The sequence below is a fragment of the Peromyscus maniculatus genome, chromosome 6, assembly GCF_049852395.1.
Source record: "Peromyscus maniculatus bairdii isolate BWxNUB_F1_BW_parent chromosome 6, HU_Pman_BW_mat_3.1, whole genome shotgun sequence".
NCBI lineage: Eukaryota > Metazoa > Chordata > Mammalia > Rodentia > Cricetidae > Peromyscus > Peromyscus maniculatus.
Window position 1 is genome coordinate 134,292,836 of NC_134857.1, and position 23,569 is coordinate 134,316,404.

At 43.8% G+C, this 23,569-nt stretch overlaps 1 protein-coding gene across 9 annotated transcripts in view; it reads left to right on the top strand.

Moving 5' to 3' along the window:
• Positions 1-22,009, top strand: part of Slc44a5 (solute carrier family 44 member 5) — a 290,304-nt gene extending 268,295 nt beyond the window's left edge. For 7 of the 9 annotated variants that reach the window (XM_076575270.1, XM_042280176.2, XM_076575274.1 and 4 more), the window contains 12 exons: positions 2,958-3,089; positions 5,739-5,838; positions 8,562-8,654; positions 9,228-9,315; positions 9,677-9,939; positions 10,402-10,496; positions 12,485-12,588; positions 13,803-13,876; positions 14,867-14,937; positions 15,056-15,144; positions 16,648-16,732; positions 21,696-22,009. In XM_076575270.1, coding sequence (XP_076431385.1) covers positions 2,958-3,089; positions 5,739-5,838; positions 8,562-8,654; positions 9,228-9,315; positions 9,677-9,939; positions 10,402-10,496; positions 12,485-12,588; positions 13,803-13,876; positions 14,867-14,937; positions 15,056-15,144; positions 16,648-16,732; positions 21,696-21,802 — 1,301 coding nt within the window. In that variant the 3' untranslated portion in view covers positions 21,803-22,009. Of the gene's footprint in view, positions 1-2,957; positions 3,090-5,738; positions 5,839-8,561; positions 8,655-9,227; positions 9,316-9,676; positions 9,940-10,401; positions 10,497-12,484; positions 12,589-13,802; positions 13,877-14,866; positions 14,938-15,055; positions 15,145-16,647; positions 16,733-19,383; positions 19,635-21,695 lie in introns of those variants that run through there. The other 2 variants (XM_076575269.1, XM_076575273.1) reach the window with 1 other exon arrangement.
• Positions 22,010-23,569: the final 1,560 nt, after the last annotated feature.

The following is a 23,569-nucleotide window of genomic DNA, read 5'->3' on the forward strand; positions in this document are numbered from 1 at the left end:
CTAGCCTTGGCTGTAACCTGGCTGCATACTGTATAACTGAGTAACTGTGGAAAACATTCTTAAGATTACAAGACCTAGCTCCCGCATCTGTGTCCTCAGCCCAATGACGGACTCTCCATCTCAGAAGATAGGAAGCGTGGATCTCAGGCTGTCAGAACGGAGTCAGTACTGGCTCAGTTACTGCTGTCATGACACTCAGAGAGCTTCTAGTAAACAGCCCCGTTAGATAACCAATGGATTGAAAGATGAATGAATTTCAAAGTTATTTAAACACAACAGAATGTGACAAAAATACTATTGTGTGGATAAAGTGGAGAAAGATTAAGAACCAGAAAGAATGATATCATATGTATCAGTCATATTGGAAAGATAAAGATCCATAGGTCCAGGAGGCCATAGTTATACCAAGGAAGGTAGAGAAAGAGAAATGCGTGAGATCATATAGTCATTTATGCACATTCATCAAACATCAACTGAGCAATTACGACACACATTGTGCTGGACATGCAACAGTAGACTTCACTTCTCACAATACTTCACAATAGATGAAGGTCTTCACTTTTTTCAAGCTTGCAGTGAAGTATATTTGAAGGTGATGGTTGCTATAGGAAAACTGTAAAGCACAGCAGACGTACACGGAGCATACTGTGCAGGCTGAGGACCGAACACTGCAGGGTTAGGAGGGGGAGGATTGGTGTCGGTGCTGCTGTTGCTGTTGTCTGGCAAGGGCTCTACACTGAGCTACACCCCCAGCCCCGAGGTAGGTCTTTGTGAGAAGACCGATGTGAAAATACCTGGAGGAAGCAATGCAGTTATGACGTGGTGACCAGAGAAAGTTCTAGCCACGGGTGCAGCAGAGGCCCTGAGGAAACCGCATGCTGAAGGAATGGCTAGGAGGCTGAGGAGGTCACAGAATTCATGGAGGACCAGAGCCACACAGGGAATTGGGAGGCCTTGTTGTCTCTTGGAGTGAAATGGCGAGGTTCTGCATGGTTCTGAGCAGAGGAGAGATGGTGACCGTGGTCCCCATGCTAAGCAAGACAAGGGCAGAAACAACAAGGCCAGTTGGGGGGCTACTGCAACAGTCATGTGCCAGAATGCAGTAAGCCCTGGCCAAAGAGGCAGCAGTGGAGATGTCTGTATGTGTAACCAGATGTATTTCCTGATGCCTGGTGTAGACAGAGGGAAGGAAAATGATTCCTCATAATAATATGAGCCTCATGAAGGAGAGTAAGCAAAGAAAATGAATTGGCAAACAGTAGGTAAGGTGAAGCAAACTTTACTCATGTAAAATAATAACATTAGCCAGGTGGTAGTAGCACATGCCTTTAATCCCAGCACTCAGGAGGCAGAGGCAGTTGGATCTCTGAATTCATGAAGCCAGACTGGTCTACAGAGTGAGTTCCAGGACAGAGATACACAGAGAATCCCTGTCTTAAAAAAAAAAAAAAGATGCCTTTTTAGCTGAAATGCATGTAACTAAGATATTGGACAAATGAGCAGAATGGGGGTGACCACCAAGTAACCAAAGGCCCTTGCATGTCCTAGTTAAATCAAACTTGATTACTCAGCAGGCGGGAAATTTTCAAGAGTGGTTATAAAAATAGAGTAGATGGCAGTGAACTAGAAGAAAGAGAACATATGCAAATAAAAACAGCATGGAAATTGTCAGATAAGATTAAAATGCACACATGCAAGTTGGAACTGTATGTTATTTACAAACTTTACAGAATGTGTAAGGAAACGCAACAGTTAAAAGTAGAAGTTTTAAAGACTAGCCATTATGAAAAGAAATCTATAGTAGCTTGCTGTGCATGTCTTTCTGTAGGCCGTGAACATGTGTTGCTCTGATTGATTGATAAATAAGACACTGATTGGCCAGTAGCCAGGCAGGAAGTATAGTATACATGGGGTGAGCAGAGAGGAGAATTCTGGGAAGTGGAGGGCTGAGTCAGGAGATGCTGCCAGCCACCTCCATGAGAAGCAAGATGTGAAGGCAGAACTGAAAAAAGTTAACAAGCCACATGGCTAAACATAAAAAAGAATTATGGGTTAATTTAATTGTAAGATTTAGCTAGCAAGAAGCCTGAGCCATTAGGGCAAACAGTTTGAATTAATACAAGCATCTGTGTGTTTATTTGGGTCTGAGCGGCTGTGAGCCTGGTGGGACCAGGAAAACTTCTGGCAACATTTGGCGCCCAATGTGGGGAAAGAATGTCCACCTAAACCTGAGAAAGAAGATTCTAAAACAGAGCTAAAAACAGCTTTCTAGTTGTCTCTCTCAAGTTAGCCACAGCCTGTGTGCTTGAGCTACTCAATGGTGTGTTGGTGGCACATTCCCACCAAGTTACACAGAGTTTTCCCCAAGCCACAAAGCATGGTGCGTGGTGGATATAGGTTTTGCTATAAAAAAAAAAAAAAAAAAAGAGGTTTCTGGGCTACATGCTGCTTAGATAGAGACATAGACCCACTGCCTCCCAGAGCCTAGCTAGCTCAGTTGGTAGAGCATGGGGCTCGAACCCACGACCCTGGAATTAATAATATCAGACAAAATAGAACTTGAAATAAAGCTATTAGGAGCAGAATCAGCCCAATTCTAAACTTGAATGCATCCATTAAAGTACTCTCAAGATTCATACAAGTATACAAGATAAGCCAGTAAGTAATAAATTAGTACTGAGTATAAATAAGGGGGCATCAGCACATTTTTTTCTGCAGGACAGATGTACTGTAGCATATTAACACTGTCCTGCTGGTATGTGTTAGGGTTGCTACAAGCCAGGAGTGCATTGAAAGCCACATAAATTCAGGAAGCATTTATGTCACCTGGAGCAGCAGTTAGACTACTGCAGCCAAACATGATTCTAACTCTGTAGAAATGGCCATATTGATCATTTTTATGTAGGTATGCTTCTACTTCAGAAAATGACACTGGATATTGGTCTTTTCTTTTCAAGGAATATGGTATTGTTACCTGGAATACAATGGCCTTCAGCAGAAACCACAGTCAGCTTTCATGATCTACGACATCGGGATTCAGACCAACATAAGAGTAGTCTTTCCTTTGAAACAGGCGTGGTTCTTAATGAGTGAGTAGATTTTCAGAACCAGTTTTATTAAAATGGAAACAATGAAGAAGGCTTGTTTTTCCAAGAGGAAGCTTGAGTTTGGAGCATCCTGCTGAACACATCCATCACTCAGTGATGACTGTAAATGTCTATGACCTGTAGTAAATGGGGAAGTTGTGAACTTGTTGTAGAGCCTAAGATAACACTACTTTAGAAGAATCCCAGGCTACTCACCTTTTGTTTAAAATAGTTTGATTATGGGATCTTGATTGATGTTAACCTATGAAAGAAATAAATAGCTGATTTTTATGATCTTGCTTTAGAAGAAAGAAGACACTTATTTTACTTTCATAGCAAAACACTCTATTTATTGCAGGAATTGTAAGAAATAACTGAAAATAAATTTACATTCTTAATTGTTTATATTATTGAGTTATTTAAGGTTGGCAGTAATTAATAAATCTCAAAGATGGCGGTGTTCTTACATTTCTGTAGTTGGAGATTCATGGTCACGAATATCTAGGTTTTGACAATTTCTCATTGAATTTTGGTTTTGAATGTTCCCCTTCTTGTCATTCATCTTGGCCCTTACATGTCAGAGGAACTCAGTAATGGGTGTCTGAGGAGGCATGGAGGCATCATCTGATCACACACTTATTCCCAGCATGAGCCTCCATCAATTTCAAACCTATTTTTACCTTTTCATCCAAGAAATCTGGGCATTCAGGGGCAAGTGAGAATATGTCCCTGAGTGACACCATTATCATAACCTCTCTGTGACCAGGGTTTATCTGGAATGTCACTGTCCTGTGTCAGAGCAAAATGTGTCAAGATTACCAGTGTGGGGCATTTTGAGCAAAGGGACTTGTGGCTATCTTCTCTGTTCCCATACCAGACTTTGGGACACATGTCTCCAGCACATTATTCCATCTGGGAAATCCAATTTTTCTTTACACAGGGCCTGATGGAAAGACCAAGTTCTTGGATTTTACCTTCCCATTTTCAGCCCTCACCAAAGATAACTCCTTTTGTTTTCATTATTCTTTCAATGATGCATGTTGTAGCTTTTCTTTTTACCTACAAAAATGTGGAATTGCATTCTCTTCACTTTTCCCTGAATTTGGGCGATACCTCAAGCCTCAGGCATCCACACACTATTGCTAGTCCTGTTGTGGATATCAATCTGTATAAATAAAATGCTGATTGGCCAGTAGCCAGGCAGGAAGTATGGGTGGGACAAGCAGAGAAGAGAATTCTGGGAACAGGAAGGTTGAGTCAGGAGACGCTGCCAGCCACCGCCATGAGTACCAACATGTAAGATACTGGCAAGCCACAAGCCATGTGGCAAGGTATAGATTTATAGAAATGGGTTAATTTAAGATATAAGAACAGTTAACAAGAAGCCTGAGCCATTAGGCCAAACAGTTTAAATAATAGAAGCATCTGTGTCTTTATTTTATAAGTGGGCTGTTGGATTGCCGGGGCTTGGCAGGACCCAAAGAGAAAACTCTACATAGTCCTTTCCAAAGGAGACCACTATTGCCCAGGATTTACCCACACCTTAAGACCACTCTGGTAGGAGGCCTAGGCACACATGCTCTCAGCTGTTTCTGAGGAACCACCCATAAAAACGCCGTGGAGACAGTCAGTGCCTGCCACTGGAAATCAACAGATGTGCCTTTAGGAAACTACAGAACTTTCTAAACATTTAAAAATGTTTAAAAGCCTGGCCATACCAATCTCTTCTGGAATGGCCTTAGGTTCCCCACTCTTTATCAGACATTGATAGATACTGATCTGGGTTAGGAAAAATTTGGGGGTACCAGGAAGAAGGAAGGACATACATGGTAAGGTATATTGCTTCAGAAAAACCTGGGAGCAAGTAGAATTACAAATGTAAAAATGACTATTTTATCAGCCCTGGATTGTGATAGGCAATAGCTCAGTTTCTGCTTTTGCTATTAGCTCCATTTCTGACCTTGGGTAAGTCTCAGCCCTAGGCCTACTTTTCCTCTTCAGTTATAGTGCCTGCTTTATATTAAATATATTTCTGCTGTGTGTTCTTATTCAAAAACAGAGACTAGAGTGTATCAATTCAAAGAACAATCAAGTTCTCTGGTGTAACCATTTTCAGGCCATTGTATAAATGTGTAAGTCTAATACAGTGTTCTTTGACAACGCAGTTTCAGAATATAGAATAATTTTCATATATTTCATTTTCTTAGGTTTGTTCAAGGAAAACAATTTTAGCATATGGGTATACTCCACAGTTGTGGACTCAAATTAGTGTTTTAAGAAAATAAGATATGCCTATGAAAACAAAAGCATTGTTTAGTTAAAAGAAGGCAGGGATGCACAATGATTGTTATCAGTTCCTCCCATGACTTGGGTTAACTGATTTCTAGACGTTCCCTGGAGTGTGGTGTAAACCAGAGCCACGGTGGTAGAGTGCCTGAAGGAGGCCATAAGCACACCACCACTGAAATGCTCACCATGAACAAACAGCTGTCCAACAACTAAGGCTGTGGCAGCTAACCTCCCCGGGAGTTTCATTATACCAGGAAGTACCAGAATTAGCAGAAACGGCCTGATAAACTCAGACCGAGGTCTGCAGATAAGCTTGCTTCTGGTGCTGACTTGTACTGCAGACTGGCATCTTTTCTTGTTCAGTGATCATCTTGTCCATCATTGAAGCCGTCATCATCATCGTGCTGATCTTCTTCAGGAGGCGGATCCTCGTGGCCATCACCCTGCTGAAGGAAGGAAGCAAGTAAGGAACTCAGCCAGTGCTCGTGGCAGATGTCAGGCCGTGTGTGTGTGTGTGTGTGTGTGTGTGTGTGTGTGTGTGTGTGTGCGCGCGCGCGCGCGTGCACGCGCGCGCACAGGGGTGTTTGTGAACATGTGTGTGTACATTAGTGTGGAGGCCAGAAGTTGAAATAGCTTCACTTTAGTTTTTGAGACAGAATGTCTCCTTGAATCTGGACCTCACTGCTTCAACTAGACTTCCTAGCTAGCAAGCTCCTGTGTTCTCCTGTCTCCGCCTCCTCGGCATTGGGATTGCAGGTGAATACCACCATGTCAGCTCTTGAGGTGGGTGTCAGGGAGCAAGCCCCTCACCGAGTCAGCCATCTTCCCTGTACTCCCCCACACCACCAGGGCATGTTAAGGAAGACATTGAAGAACATCAGATATTGCCACTTATTGGACAGGTCACGGTCATCTCTAACAAACCCTTTCTATCTCCCAAACCATAGTGCAACAAAGATAGAATCTATATAGCTGTGCACACACCCGTTTGAACATGTGTGTGTTAGGAGGACATAAGTGATAAAGTACTACATGGAGTTAGCTATACCATGGGCTACATTATTCTGTGGTGGTTCATGTGTTAATATTACTGATTGAGAGAATTTGCAGAACTCCGAATCACTGTAATTACCTGAGATCAACTGTGTGCTGTGCATTGTGTGCGTGTGATATGCTCTTCTAACGGACAAAGTGGTGATTCTTGAGTGCCTGACTATATATTCTGTATGTAAAACACACAATTCAGGCACACTTGATACCCAGGGCCACTCTCGTTTTAAAAATGTTACAAAATAAACCATCTTTCATAACATTCAATAATACCTATAGTTTCCAGACTATTCCAAAAGGTCACTTGAGAGAATCTATGCAGTCAGATTTTGAATGAGGAGCAGGAGAAACACTCCTGGGAAGCCAGAGACCCTCTGCTTAGAACACTAGAAACAAAGTTGTTAACCACCAAGGACTGGATTATTTTTAATTGTCGTTAAGGACTATTTTAACAAAATTGCCATATTATTATAATAATAGTGCCGCCCGAAGCCAGTGGTTTAAACAGCTAACAAGCTGTTGGTTAAACTTTCCCCTCTTACAATAAATGAGGCCCTATCATTATCCCCTTGAAACTACTGATTTTCTGAATTTATTTCTTAATGGTACATTATTGTGTAGTTCACTATAACTCAACTCACTTCTTACACCTTAAATGTGTGTGCACGTGTGTGGTATGAGTGCATGTGTGTGTGTGGTATGTGAGTGCACATGTGTGGAGTGAGTGTATATGTGTGTGACTGTGTGTTGTATGAGAGCGTGGGGGGGGTGAGTGTGTGTGGGATGGGAGTGTGTGACTGTATGTGGGATGTGTGTGTGTGTGTGTGTGTGTGTGTGTGTGTGTGTGGTGTGTGACTGTATGTGGGATGTGTGTGTGTGTGTGTGTGTGTGGTATGTGAGTGCACATGTGTGGAGTGAGTGTATATGTGTATGTCGTGTGTGACCGTGTGTTGTGTGAGAGCGTGTGGGGGGTGAGTGTGTGTGGTGTGTGACTGTATGTGGGGTGTGTGTGTGTGTGTGTGTGTGTGTGTGTGTGTGTGGTGTGGGAGGGTCAGCATCGCTGTGACAGGCTCATAGGCTGTGAAAGGGGAAGTAAGAGCTGGAATAAATGGGTCAGAGTTCATAGTAAACTTTTGGATTCTTAACAACTTAGATTCAGAGTGTGCAAGAAGGACAGAGGCAGAGCTCTGCAGCGAGACAGACCCGCAAAGGCGTGTGTGACGGTGCATTTGACATGGGGAGATTTCTTTGGTATTTCTCCTCGGCAATACCAAACAGGGATGAGTTCAATCTGGAGACACAGACTATAGCGTCTGTTGAAAAGCTGCTAGTGATGACTAGCTGGGGGCGCTTTGCAAACTGCCCCCTGGGAAACGTCCTTGCGGGCTGGTTAAAGGCTTTCTGTGTTGTGGGAGGTGATAACACAACCGTCTCTTCCCCAGGGCAGAGGAGCACGGTCTGTCCGACTTTGTTAAGATGGAGTGAGCCACACCCTAGGGGAGAGGCTCCCCACGCTGTGCCTACAGCAAAGGCCCACGCTGAGCTGGACGCAGCGCACAGATTGCTCACTCAGGTTTAACGGAAGGCACACAAGGCCTGCTCTCACTTTAGGAAGCTAAGAATCTAAGCGGAGGAAGGAATCACGGGACTGTGGTCCTTCAAAACCTGCTGGACAGTCAGCAGGGAGGGAACTGGAAGTCCTGTGCAGGAGGCAAACACAGCAGGGGAGACACCCCACTTGAATGAATGAATGAATGAATGAATGAATGAATGAATGAATGAATGCCAAAGCCAGCTCAGAACTTGCTCCATGATCACTGAAGAAAATTATCAGTGACTATTACTGCTATTACAGGAATCCACTCTAAGGCTTGCATCTAGCTCTTTTTTTTTTTTTTTTTTTTTTTTTTTCGAGACAGGGTTTCTCTGCGGAGCTTTGCGCCTTTCCTGGAACTCACTTGGTAGCCCAGGCTGACCTCGAACTCACAGAGATCTGCCTGGCTCTGCCTCCTGAGTGCTGGGATTAAAGGCGTGCGCTGCCCGGCCACATCTAGCTCTTAAATAACAAACATTTAAGGAAAAAGCACAGGTCTGATCCAGATTCCGTTTGAACATTAATTATTTGCTTCGTTTCAGAGCCATTGGTTACATCCCCAGCACGTTAGTCTACCCGATTTTAACTTTCTTCTTGCTGTCAATCTGCATTTCCTATTGGGCCGTGACAGCCATGTATCCTTTGGCAAAGGACTTCTGCTGTTATCTTTTTAAGTTGGTGCACAAAGTAATAGATTTCATTATGACATTTTCATATGCATACATGTATGCAATCTGTATACACACACACATATATATATACACATGATTGCACTTCCCTGAACCCCCCCCCCCAACAGATTTCTTTATCTCTAGGGCCCACCTTGTTGCTCAGGACCAGAGCTCCTGTCCAGGGTTTTTCATCCTCCTGAAGACAAGGAACAATGTAAAGAAGTAACTGGATTAGGCTCCAAGCCTTAAAATTTGTCAATCAAATTTAATGTCCCCCTAAAGGGGTCACAGAGATCTGTCTTTTGTGATGCATATTCTTGTCAATAACCTAAGAAGTGTCCGATATATCTCACCGGTTTTTCAGGGCCCTCTCGGTGCAGCTGGCCCATCATGCACCAGGATCAGCCTCCTAGGAGGATAGTTAAAGCATGGGAAGAAGATGTTTAAAGCTCATCTCTCCAGTCTGTAGATCATTTTCCTTGTCTGTTTATCTTCAATTTAACAGTAAATAGTTTCTCCTTAATCAAGTTTGTTCAGTTTCTTGGCTACATCAGGGGTACCAATATTCAAAGTTATGGTCCCAGAAGGGAAATGTAGATATGAAGATGAAATCTGTGACCCAGAGGTGAGTAAAAGAATTTCGCTACAGCGCATCATGAAGCTGATACAGGGGAAATCGGCACACAGAGAAAAGGGGGCCTCCTCAGGAAAGTATTGAATGCAGCAGAGCTTGCTTCTCTGTAGTAAACCCAAGAAGCTAGGGTGGCGACGAAAACACAAATAAATGTAAAAGTACAGTGGGAAGAGAGATCTCACACACAGTGAAAGTGAGCCCTTTCCAGAACTCTAAAGAATCCTGTCAGTTAATAGATCAGAGAAGTAACAACCAAAAGTAATGAAAAGAGACAGAATATCCAGTTGAGGACCACAAGGAAAGACAAGAACTACATTTAATACCATATTCTGTTATTTTCTTCTGAGTGCAGATTTTTCCTAAGACTAACATTCCCAAACTCTGCCCCGGGGCATCATGTAACTTCGCTTTCTATGGCGGAAGGAGTGTGTATCACAGTTACATCATGACCTTCCAGATCTACAACCTCTTTGCCTTTCTCTGGCTTATAAACTTTGTCCTTGCGCTGGGTCAGTGTACCCTCGCCGGTGCCTTCGCCTCCTATTACTGGGCCATGAGAAAACCCGAGGACATCCCCAAGTACCCGCTCTTCATCTCATTTGGACGAGCAGTACGGTAAGCCCACCACTAAACCCTGCGGCTCTTCTTCAGTTATAGTTTGCGCCCTGGTGTCCGTTCTTAGCTAGTGAATTCCCATGGCAAAGTACAAAAATCAAAAATAAAATTTGAGATTTGTCAATGCTCATTGCCTCTAGTTGCACAGCTTTGAAATCCCTGGCCCCAGTCAATGTCCTAAATCCCGTAGGTTACCAGAGATGAGAAGGGCTAGAGCTGGAGACCAAAGGAATTAACTTGTGTCCCACTGATCAGGCCAAGTCCTCTTTCAGGAGAGCATATTATGGATCATAGAGAAAAGACAGATAATGGTTTCAGACTTTCTGTAGAAACCTCTATGAATTTGAATAAGAGACCACAACAAGCCCTTCCTTTCTGCGGATCCCGTTTGAAACTGTTCAAGAGGCACCCTGTACATGCAGAGCAACACTTCACCTTCCATTCTGTTTTGTCTTCACCTAGATACCACACGGGTTCTCTAGCCTTTGGATCTTTGATCCTTGCATCAGTTCAGATGTTTAAAGTGATCGTAGAATACCTGGACAGGCGACTGAAAAGTAAGCTTGCAGACTTGATCACAGAGTTCTGTGATCACAGTGGGATGGGCGGGGGTGCAAGGTGACCTGGTGACTAGTGCGGATCAGGGTGGGGAGGAGAGAAGTGGTAGGGATTTGAATGTATTCTGAAACAACCACCTAGACTTGCTAAGGCCTGGGTACCGAGATGAGGGATGGTAATGGTGGGAAGGAGCATGTCTGGTGTCCTCATGGTTGATCTTGTGGAAGCCAGGAGAAGCAAACTTCAAAGAGGAACTGAGGAATTCTGTCTTAACATGTGAAGGAGCATGGTAGAAATGTCACATGTCCAGTTCCATGTATGCCAGGCTTAAGACAACTGTGAGCTGTGACATCACTCTTCATACACAGCACATGCGGTCTACAGACACACAGGTCTTGTTCACAGTGTGTCATTTCATACACATGTAATCTACAGACACACAGGCTCTGCTGATAGTGTGTCATTTCATACACAGCACATGTAATCTACAGACACACAGGCCCCGCTCATACTGTGTCATTTCATACACATGTAATCTACAGACACACAGGCCCCTCATACTGTGTCATTTCATACACATGTAATCTACAGACACACAGGCTCCGCTGATAGTGTGTCAGAAAAGATAATCAAGCAGGAAAAAGAGCTGGAGGGCTCACATTTTCTGACTTAAGATAAAATGACAGCATTGAAGCAGGATGGTTTGGCAATCGAGGGAACATATAGACCTGGGGTAGCGTGTGGATCCTATACATAAATTCTCCCATTTAATACTGTTTGTCAGCTTAGTGGTGATAGAAAAACTGGAGTGCCCAAATGTAGCTGCATGAAGTTGGACCTGTACTTTTAGCAAATACAAAATTAACCCAAAATGCATCAAAATCTAAACACAAGGGGAAATGCTATAATACTTTAAGAAAAAAAACATAAAAATGAAATCTTTATATCATTGGATTTGATGGCAATTTCTTGATTTCACACCAAAAGCATAAAGAAAGCAAAAGTATATTGGACTTCATGAAAATTAAAAACATCTGTGCATCAAAGGAACCCAGAGTCAAGAGATAACCCACACAGTAGAGGAAAATAGTTGCAGATAATATGCCAGAGAGTGGGCTCGTGTCCAGAACACACACAGAGCTCCTGTCACTCAGTAACAAACCATGAAAGCTCAAGGTAGCCCCAGGTGTTGAGAAGACCTTTCATATAGACAAGAACGCTCAACAAAGCCTGAGAAGTGTTATTATGCACGGACCTACAAACCAAACCACATTCTGACGCCACCTCACACCCCTTAGGATGGCCGTCAGCGCAACCCCTGCCAATGGGCTGTGAGTGGCGCTGTACAGAGGCTGGATCCTTCGTTACGAATGCTACATAGTATAGGCACCACGAGAACAGCTGCAGTCTGTAAAATGCTAAAAATAAAGTTTCATAGTAACCCAGAAAATGACTTCTACAGTGCTGCCCAGTATCCATGATAACAGCATTTACCATAGTTAAAGGGGATGAGCCACCCACGTGTCCACTAATCGTGGACAGGATAAGGAATGCATTACACACCTACAGTGAAATGTGAGTGTTACAGAAAGAAGCGAAGTGGTCAGTTCTGAAGGCATTATGCTAAGTGGAAGAAGCCAGATGAAAAAAGAATCCTCTTGGTATCATTACACTTAGGATTCCTAGAAAAGGCAGCCCTACCATCAAGAAAAATATGAGCTATGGGGAACAAATACGAGAGGAACTTAGAAGGGTGATTTTTGATTGGGCATTAATTTCTGTTTGATTTGATGAGAAATTCTGAAAATGGATAGTGAAATGATTTACAACATTGTAAATGTGCTAAGACCACCAAATAGTGCGCTGAAGAATGGCTAAAATGTCAGTTAGGTATACATCACAAAAAAAAATTAAACCTGTGTCCAGTGTTGTCATTCTGGGTCTGAAGGCTGAAAGTCACTAACGAACTTAAATACCCCTCCCACAGAGAAAGAGAACAGAGTTTCCAGGTTCCTGCAGGGCTGCCTACGGTGCTGTTTCTGGTGTTTGGAAAAGCTGGTGAAGTTTTTAAACAGAAATGCCTACATCATGGTAAGCAGTCTACTGTTTATTTAGGGTGCCCTGCTTTGCCCTGTTGACCCCACATCTACCCTAATGCCTGGAGAGCATTCCAGTATCTTGTGATTGAATGTGTTACTGTGATATGTGGGTGTGTGACTCCCACACGTGAATCAGGGCTACACTTTTCTTGAGATGTTATTACCTTTGATATCTCATTTAAGGAGAGATATTTGTGTTGAAATTCCCAAAGTATGCCAGAGGGCCAGAGAGATGGCTCTAAGGGCAAGGGTGTTTGCTGCCGCACCCGACAAGCTGAGCCAGCCCTCGGTCCCCGGGGTGGGACGAGAGAACCAAATCCTGAAAGTTCTTCTCTGACTTCCATAGGCAAGCTGTAGAGTGAGCACACACACACACACACACACACACACACACACACACACACACACACACACACACACACTGGCCCACATATACAGATAAATGTAATAAAACTTCAAAATGATAAAACTGAAAGTGCAGCAGATTGAAGTGGGGCTGTGTGTCTGACAATTCTATGTGAGGAAAGCTGTTGTCCCTGGCTCCCTCAGAGAAGGAACTGCTTTTCTAATAGAGGGATTTACATAAGTTTAAGGAAGGGATTAATCATTTTAATGAACCTGTGTTAAGGAAGAGTGAGTGGCGGCAACGCTTGGGCAAATCTCTGTCTTGTTTCCTGTGAGAATGTGGAAGCCTCTGAAGAGTTGCTTTGTTTACATAGTAGACAGAAAAAAAAAAAACAACTCTCAAAATGCAGAAGCTGCAAAATTACAATGCTTGCTTATCATCACAGTGAGGGAGGGGCTAGAGATGGGGTCATATAATCATGGATTGAAGATTCAATTAATTTGCCATCAGTGAGAGATAGTGCTGAACCTTTTAATCGGTAAATTCTCATAGTAGAAGGGACTGGCTTTCCTTAGGAGTAATTGTTTATGTAATGACATTATTCAACCCACTGAATAACTACTACAGTCAAATGTTTCAAAGATAGACTCCCTCATCTGAGACTTAAGGGAAAGGCCTGCCCCTCAGTGTTGATGACCCTGAATGTATGTGGGGTCGAGGACAGAGAACTCCTGGGCATCCCACAAACCCAAATGCTGGGAAGGAGTCAGGGTCGTCAGTGTAGAAGACGGCAGTGAGCTGGATTGTCCTGGATGTTATTTGTTTGTGCTACTAACAAGTGTGTCAATCATTATCTTCAGATTTCATTATATGGCAAAAACTTCTGTGATTCAACAAAGGATGCTTTCTATCTGCTCATGAGAAACATTTTGAAGTAAGTAATCAGGCTGAAAATGGCCATAGACAATCTGGTGAGACTTGGCATGACATCCTTTGCTTGTAGTTACCCGGGTTGCTGCTGGCCTTATCAGCCATGGGTGTTACCCTTTAGTTTGATAGATTTTAATCAACATTCATTTCTTTTCATATCTCAAAGCTATAGCTCCCTTCATCTACCTAGGTGGCTACATAATTTGTATTGTCCTTTCTGCTCAAGAAGTTATTCAGGCGACTTACATTAGCATCTCCTTGGTGCCCATTTTCTCCTCTCAAAATGGTTGGGAAATGGGTGCGCAGAATCAGAGAACAAATTCACCATACTCAAGATCCAGAGTGTCTGTTGTTCCCACCAAATGACAGTAAAGACCATTACTTAAATTCTTTGGTCAAATTAAGCAACCTTTATTTCCTGTCAGGGAGGGCTATCACCCTAAGGTGAAGTCTGAGAAACGTAGCAGCAAACACAGGACAAGGTGGGTTTATACAGTCAGAAAACTGCGGGGCTAGGGCTTCTCAAAGGGGGGGGGATTCCCAGACGGATTTTGGTTACATAGGAATTTAGCTGAACATTTCAAAATTATTTGGCAGAACATCTTATCAAATTCTAGAAACAGGTTAAAGCATGATCAACTGGAATTTTGCAGAAAACAGAAATGAGCTTGCTCTGACCTTACAACAAAATGGCTTCCATCCCTAAGATGGAGTCAAGCTGGTCCATCACCTTAGGAAGTAGAGAGAGAACCAGACATCTCCATTGTTCATCACCCCATGGTCCTACAATGTCCTCTTCTGTGGGCCTCATTAGAAGTAAGAACCTCTTGCCTGGCTTCCATACTCATTTCTTTCTTGCATTTAACAATTGCCAAATAAAATTTCACCAAATACATAGCAAACTGAACCCATGAGTCTCTACCTTATGCAGATTTCAAACACTGAGTGTGTTCAAACACTGAATTATACTTTCTTATTTCCCCTTGATGCTCAGAGTCGCAGTTACAGATGAAGTCACACACTTTGTATTACTCCTGGGAAAAATTCTAGTTTCTGGGATTGTCGGTGAGTATTGGTACCTACATGGACTCAAAGCTGTAAGGAGTTTGGAAACTGCTGTGCTGTAAAAATCTCGGTAACCTTTCTCAATGCATAACATCCATGTTTTGCTTTTTCAATGTAGGTGTCCTGGCCTTCCTACTCTTCACAGAGAGACTGCAAAGGATCATAGAAGGACCAACAACTTTAAATTACTACTGGGTACCTCTCCTGGTAAGAACTGGCGACTTAGTCACTTGGGGACACAGTAACAAAAACAACATAGGGTGAAGGCTTTGGCAACAGAAATGTGTTCCTCACAATCGGAAGGCTGGGAGATGCCAGCTGAGCAGAGGTTGGTTCCGCTGACAGACCAAGCCTCTGTGTAGAAGGGCACGATCTCTATATAAAGCTGTTACCATCGTAACCCCGTATGTCCCACAGCACTTCCCATTGCCTTTCTCTTCAGTTCTATCACATTGGGGACTGTAATGTAAGAACGTGGGGAGCAGTTCAGTCTACAGAAGCTCAGCATCAGTTATGTCGTGATTTATTAAGAGACAGGAGCACAAGAAAAGCAGAAGGAAGCAGACAGGAGCAGCAAGCGGTCTCCATCTGTGTCTCCCGCCTTTGGTGTGGAAAGGACTGCTCTGTGATAAGGCTGAGTGCAGGAGGTTTGCGGGGTGCGCTGCCATGAGTTACATTCACGAGGAAGTAAGGAGGGCTAGGCAGGGCCACAGGAGCCAGCTCACAATACACTTCCTGCTGTCTAAGACGAATTGCTAAACAGTCTATTAATAAAAACCCAGAGCCAGATATTTGGGTGGAACACTGAGAGATCAGAGGAATAGGACAAGCCACAGCCAACCTCACCTCACCGACACTCCAGTCTCCAAAGAGACCCGCTTCCTGTACACCCACGCCTATATGCCTTTCTGTTCTGCCATCTAATTTCCTCTCTCCATCCAGCTACATCACTTCCTCTTCCTGCCCAGCTCTGTCACTTCCTGTCTGTCTGTACAGGCCTCCAGATCTTTATGGTTAGTGCTGGGTTTAAAGGTATATACTACCACACCTGGCTCTGTTTCCAGTGTGACCTTGAACTCGCACAATATTGGGGGATATAATACATCACCACACTGCTGTGTCCCCAGATATAATGACAGGACCTTCTGGAAAAGAAGCGGGTCTTGTGAGTCATGTCAGCAACTGTTAGCCAGGAGCTGACCCCAGATGGGCTCTAACTTGGATGAAGTGGCTCCCTGAAAGCAGTGGATGTCTATGCAGAGAAGCGTCTGAGTCTTTTGTAGTCCACACTCCCAGTCACTGGGGATGAATGGGCAGACAACTAGGAGAGAGCTGAGTGAAGTCCTGCTGGATCTAGTCCCGTGACATGAATGCTTCTCTTTCCCAATGTCAGAGCTAAGGCACAGAGAGGCTGAGCAACTTTGAGGACCCAGGTAGCACATGCTCCTAACTCTTAGACTGTACTGCCTTGATGTGCAGGAACTCAAAGCCGAGATCCTTTAGGTAGGTACTAGAAGTATTGGTGGTCTTGTGAGCAAGTACATTTTTTTAAATCTCAGGATAGCATATTATCATAAAATAAAAAGTATCTATATTGCAGATGTCCCCAGTACAGAGTACTCCAACACTTCCTTATCTTGCCTTTTTTTACAGTTGCATTATTGTTCTGAGTGAAGTCAGCAATGTGCTGGTCCTCTTCTCTGTTCACAGACTGTCGTGATTGGATCTTACCTGGTTGCTCATGGATTCTTCAGTGTCTATTCAATGTGTGTTGAAACCATTTTCATATGCTTCTGTAAGTATACAGTGTGTATGTTTGTGGAAAACTCAAAGACGAGGAGGTAAAAATTCAGTGGCCTACCTGGCTTTATGGTTACCTAGCCTCAAATGCAAAGCAGCATTTATTTGGAAGGAGACATTACTTGTAGATGCTCTTTAGTTCTGCTTTGGGGGGATGAGAGAGAGAGAGAGAGAGAGAGAGAGAGAGAGAGAGAGAGAGAGAGAGAGAGAGAGAGAGAGGAGAGAGAGAGAGAGAGAGAGAGAGAGAGAGAGAGAGAGAGAGAGAGAGAGAGAGAGAGCTAGAGAACGATGATGGTGGTGGTATTGGTGATGGGGTGATGGGGGGTTGGTGATGATGATGGTGAGGGTGGTGGTTCTGGAGATTGAACCTGGGCCCTTGGCCATGCTAAGTAAGTACTCTAAGCTCTATCCCTACGTTGGCTGTAGAAATTCAATGAACACTCATATATATGGACTCTTGTGAAGTCAGGATGCAAAGGTTTTGAAGAGACGTGGGGTCAATGCAAACAGTGAAGCACGGTGCATAGACAAGCCTCTTAGGAACGTGCACAGAGATGCAGCATTAAAAGCCTTCCCTGGAGCTCTTGCCACCAGCACTATGCCCTGGAGGGCATACAACTTACATGTACCGAGCGGATGCTTTCTATTAGCCCCCACCTAAAACATCCCGTAAGATCTCAGCCTGGCCTTCCCTCCTTGTATCTCTAGCAAACCAGAAGGAGGTAGGGTCAGCACGTGAGAGAAAAGAGCCAAGTAGCCATGTGGCTGAGAGATGATCTCTCTGTCACATGGAGTCTCCAGAGAGGCAGGCAGAGGCTATTTCCTGAGAAAGTCCCTTGTGGAAGACTGGCAGCTTTATGGCAGGTCAGGAAGGAAGAATCTGGAAAATAGCATGATCTGAAGTTTTTCTAAGCATTTTAAAATCAATTTTCAATAAACAAAGAAATCTGAAAACTTTATGCACTAGAGAGCTTGTCTGGCTTCTGTGGAACTGGGGAGTGTAATCTTTGCCCAGGGCCTCTGTTTTATTTAAGAAAACAGGAAACAATCTGAAAAGATGGCCCTGCTGGTAAATTTACTTGCTAGCAAGCTTGGTGACCTGAGTGCAAGACCCACTGTCTTAGTCAGGGTTGATATCGCTGTGAAGAGACGCCATGACCATGGCAATTCTTATAAAAGAAAACTGGGGCTGGCTTACGGTTTCAGAGTTTTAGTTCATTGTCATCATGGTGGGAAGCATGACAGCATGCAGGCAGACATGGTGCTGGAGAGGAGCTGAGAGTCCTACATCTTGATCCACAGGCAGCAGAAGGAGACTGTGTCCCACACTGGGTGTAGAATGAGCAAATGAGACCTCAAAGCCCTCCCCACCAGAGACACACTTACTCCAACAAGGCCACACCTACTCCAACAAGGCCACACCTCCTGATAGTGCCACTCCCTACGGGCCAAGCGTTCAAACCTGTGAGTCTATGGGGACCATACCTATTTAAACCACCACACCCCTATGGAGAAGAGAACTGACTTCTTCAGGTTGTCTCCTCGCCTTCATGCATGAATCATAGCCCATGTGTACATGCACGTACACATAAATAAATGAACGTAATAAAAAATAAAAGTAAAAGAAAGAAAAGAAAAGGGAGCTGGACTGATGTACATACACTCTTGCAGAAGATTGGAGTTAGATTTTCAATGACTCCCAGCTCTCATGAAGGGTGAATTATAACCTCCTATAACTAGATCTCCAGGGAGACCAGACACCTCTGGCCTCTGGACACCTGCAGTCATGTGCACATACCTCCCATACACACACACACACTAATAAAATAACTTTAATGACTTCAGGACTGATGAAATGGGTCAGTCAGTAGCGTGCTTGCCACAGAAGCATGAAGATCTGAGTTCAGTCTCCAGAACCCGTGTAAAAAGTTGGGCATAGTGGTGAATGCTTGTAAGCCCAGCTCTGGAGAGGCAGAACAGTGGATCCCTGGAGCTTATGAGCCAGCCCAGCCTAACTGGCAATCCCCAGGCCTGTGAACATCATCTCAGAAAGGAAGGTTGGCAGCTCCTGAGGAATGATGCCTGAGGTTGACCTCCGGTTTCCATGTGAATGCATATGCATGCATATGTGACCACACATACATGTGAACCCACACAAATAAGTAATTAAGTAAAATAGTTTAGCTTTTAACCCCAGTGCTGTGGAGACTAAACAAGAGGATAGCCAACTCCAGGCCAGCCTGGGCTAACTAGCAAGACCTCATCTCAAAAGTAAAGACTTGAGCTGTGAAATTCAGTCTTCGTTTTACCTCTTCCATGGAGTTAGTGATGTGTGGCAGCTGGTTACTTTCTGAAATGAACAGTCACAGAGTTGAAAGGTGACGCTTTGGAGACCCCAGGAAGAGCTTCCTTATAACCGTGGTGATGAAGCTCCCTGGGCCAGTGTGACTATACAGGGGCTGTGCTTCCAGGTGGAGGCCAGTTCTCACCTTCTCCTCCACCAGCGTTGCATCTGTTGGCCTTATCTCTGACATGCTAACACTGGTTTCTCTGGTTTCTCCCTGTTCGACTCTCCAATTTGTAAAATTCTGGGTCCTTGCTCTGCTGTGGCTCCTGGCCTCTGCCCTGCCCTGGCTGCTGATACAGGTGAAGATCTGGAGAGAAATGACGGATCTGCAGAGAAACCTTACTTTGTAACCCCCAGCCTGCACAGGATTCTGACCAAGAAGCACCCGGTTTCCCAGAGACAGACAGAGTAGAAAGGCTCCACGCAGGGGTTTTGTGAATTAGGTTGATTGCAATGTGAAAACGTTGCTTTGGAGCAGTGTGCAGATTCCACGCTGTTTCTGAAAAGGTTGCAATTGGTACCATTTGAGGGGTCAGGCGTTTGATTGACAGTGGCCTAACTTACTTTATAGACTGTGGTCCCAACTGCAAAAACTTGTAGCTGACAATGTTTTAATAATTTTTATAACTTTGCTAGCCTTTCTTTTTTATAAGTGTATATTTGTAAAGGATATTCAGGCAATTTTTTACAACACTATAAATATGTAATCAATTAGCCATAAAAATATTGATTTGTAGTTGACCAGCATATGGTACTAAATTTGTAAATATGGTGCTATGGTTATAGGTACTGTTTAGGCTGGTGAACAGCTCTCTAAAACTGTGATTCAACTTGTAACCCTGGTTCCCTAGAAAGCATATGTCAAGTGGGCGAGTTAGTCCATGACAAGCATGCAGAGGTGCGGGTCTCACGGGTTCAGCAGCTAACATCACTACAGGTGAGGTGAACCTGAGGCCCAGTGGTCCGTCTGCTTCAGTGAAATGAGACCCATATTGGGGTCGAATCTAGGTTTGGAAAAATCGTTTTCATTCCTATGAACCTTTGGCCACCCCGAGAATATTCTGAACGGAGCAGAAATGGCTGCCTCGCTCATCTCTTGCCTTTTGCCTGAGTTTCCTGTTCCAGACATATAGAAGGCCTGTGGACTTCCCTTTTCGTGAGTACACATGTGTGTTTTGTGTGACTTCGTTATGCAGAAGGTCTGAGTTCAACTGTCAGTGAGGAAAGAAAGCAAGCCAGTCTGTTCAGATTTTACTCTAAGGAAATAGACCAGCGGCCTTCTATCAGGGTGTGTTTGTTTCAAACTGGAAATTCCACACCCCCCCCCCAGCCCCAGGGCTTAGAAAAGAAGCTGGTTTGTTGTGGTCATGTCTGAACCTCACATGATGCAGAAAAGTATGAACTGGGCCCATACACCTTGCCTGCTCTTCCCTGTGTGTGGAGGTGGACTACATGGCTGATTATAAAAGCCCCTCCAAAGAGCACAGGATCAACCAGTGCCCTTTTGGTTTTGACACTAACTCATGTCAGATTGTCTATATATTAATAATGGAATGTGTGGATATCAATATGGCCCTCACATTTGAGAGTCCGAAATATATCCTTGAGTTATAAGTTAATATAAACGCTGATTTATTTACTTACCGTGAAGTGTGTGAACCTAGGTTTAGAACGGTTTTATGAAGACTTCCTACATAGATCCAATTATTCCAGAAGGTTTTCTAAGTGTTGGTCCACATGACCGCCAGCCTCTGGTTCTGGGCTTACTCTGTTGAGATTATTTAGTCCTGGTGTCACTTGGCAAAGGGCCTTCCTCATTCCTTCCTTGATAAGGAGAGAAAAACGATCGCCTATCTTTTTCTTGAATTTTAGTAGTATTTGGTTTTCAACCATGCAAGGACCTCAACAAAGACCTCTAAGAATGTGACATCTACTACTGAGCCTGTAAGCCGCAGGAGCTTATGTCTGGGTGTGGGCCACCCTCTGGATCGTGATAAAATCCTTTAGTTGATTCAGCTACACACAAAAACTTGCTATAGATCAGATGTGAGAAATTAGCTGTCTTTTTGCTGTGTTATGGTGTATTCCCGCTCAGAAAAATAGTCTGTTTATTACTTCTGTAATTAAAATGTATAGAGTAAAAATGAATGTTGTTTTTGAGGAGAATTTTAGAAGCCATTTTCTTACACAGCAATTAAAGTTTTTAAAACACAGAGCAATATTTTCAGAACTGTCCATGGAAGGATTTGAGATTACACATAAAGACCACTTTGTCAAGGTTTTACAATCTAAATTGTCATTGGCAAAACAGAGACAATGTGGGAATGGAGATTGTAATTTAGGAAGTAAATTTAGGTGGGGAGTAAATGTTATTTCCTCAGTCATTCCATGGAAAGGCTTGAACTGTCGCCAGAACTGACCTGGGACACAGAATGAAATGATAACTTATCGATGTATTAACAAGGGCTGATTGTTTTTCTTAGCTGTTTACAATGATGCTGACTCGGAAGCGGTGTTGGGCGCTGCTGTGCAGCAGGTGGGCAGCAGGTGGCGATGTTGCTCCTCCCACCGCTCCGCTGCGCTGTTGACGCTCTGCCCTCCTCCCTCCTAGTGGAAGACCTAGACAGAAACGAAGGCTCTCGCGCAAGACCCCTCTTCACGACTCCGACTCTAATGAACCTCTTGCTGGAGCCGCCGGACAAGCATGCGAAGCACTAGGAGAGCCGGCTGGGCGACCTGCCGCCGGGTGACCTCCTGCTCCGCTGTGCCATCCAACGCTCCGTCCACAGTGCTCTGGCTGCGGACATTCGCAGCCAGGGCCTTGCTGCTTGCGTTCGCATCTTATACCAAAGCCCACACTGTAACCTGTGAAACCATCAGAAGTCGCAAGGGAATTGTTAATAACATGCAACATTTTTATGCTAAGATCTTTCGCTTTGTTTTTTGTTTTTGTTTTTTTCATAAAGTGGCTTGGATGTTTTGAAAAATATATTGAATACATTCATACTCTTTTTTTTAGTATTAACTTAATGAAGGACACATGATTTAAATCAATAGCTCCTAATATATTTTTTAAGACGACAACTGAAAGGCTTCTGCAGGGAAATTTGACCATTAAAGCAAGATAAACGTTTTTAAGGCCCCTTCCTCGCCATGTTTGACAGTCAACCAGCGGAGCGGACCTCCCGCCTCTGGTGTTGCCTGCCTAGGTAGAGAATGCTTCCAGTGAGAGCTGCCAGTCAGCCATCCAGCCCTTACCACTCACTTCTCTCCCAAGTGCCTTCCTGGCTGGTCAGTACTTCCCGGATCTTGTGGGCAAGTATACAGACCTTGTTCGAAGAAATTAACCCCTGCAATGTTGAGTGATGAAAAGTCTTCCCACGTTTTCAGTTCGTTTTGTTCTCTTTTTTCCCATCTTGCTCGCCAACTGGATGCCTCTGGTATTTCATTACTCTTGATAACCCTCACACCAGAGGAACACACTGTGTGACATGAACAATTCCCCTGTGCCTCGTGGACATTCACAGATGGGTGCCATGCGCACGCAAAACAACCCGAGACTTGTTGGATTTGTCTGTTTTTACTAAGAGAAGTTTTCAAGTGTAATCTTTTCTGTAGTTGTTCCTTAGAAACACAGTAGGTCTGCATCTAGGCATCCAGTGTCTTACCCGTACCCGAAAGGGCAGCTTGTGGGAGTTACACAGGGAAACTTCCCCCTCAGAGGGTGACAACAGGTGCGCCCTGTGCTGATCAGCTCCCTGACACATGACTCTTCCGTGAGAGCATGTTCTGTACATGTCTTTCTACTGGCTTTTTATATGAAACAACCTGTTTACCTGTCGATTTTTTATTGTGCCAATAGAAACAGGAACTGTTTTTTATTCCGTTTTAAATAATTTTATGAAGATTGCTAAGTTTTAGGAGAGCTGACTCAGTTTACCAAGTCAGAATTACAGCAAGTCAACCACATGGTGGAGATTCGTGAGTCAATCAATAATAATTCAATATTGTTTATCAATGATCTGTTTGTTGGAAGGTAACTTTAGATACTTTTATACCAAAAAGTTCCCACTAGCGCCTTGCGGTGTGGGCTCACCCCCGTCCCGCCCCACGCCTGGTGGTTTGGGCTCTCCCGAGCCCATGGCGGCGTGGGTTATGAATCACTGTGTCTCTGCTATGCAGGAACACTCAAAGTGTATGGTTTAAATAATTTTGATAGCTAAAATGCTTAATATTTAATGGAATTTGTTGTTGCTCATTGTATATTTGTTTTTTTCCTTCTAATAAAAATTTCGATAACAGATGAAAAGGCTGTACTTTGACTTCTTTAAGATAGAAAGGAGCTTTTGTACATGTGTGTGTGTGTGTGTGTGTGTGTGTGTGTGTGTGTGTGTGTGTGTGTGGTTGCACATGAGTGCATTTTTTTATGAAGAACAGAAGACGAGTTTGGGTATCATTCTTCCTCAGGCACCATTAACATTGGGT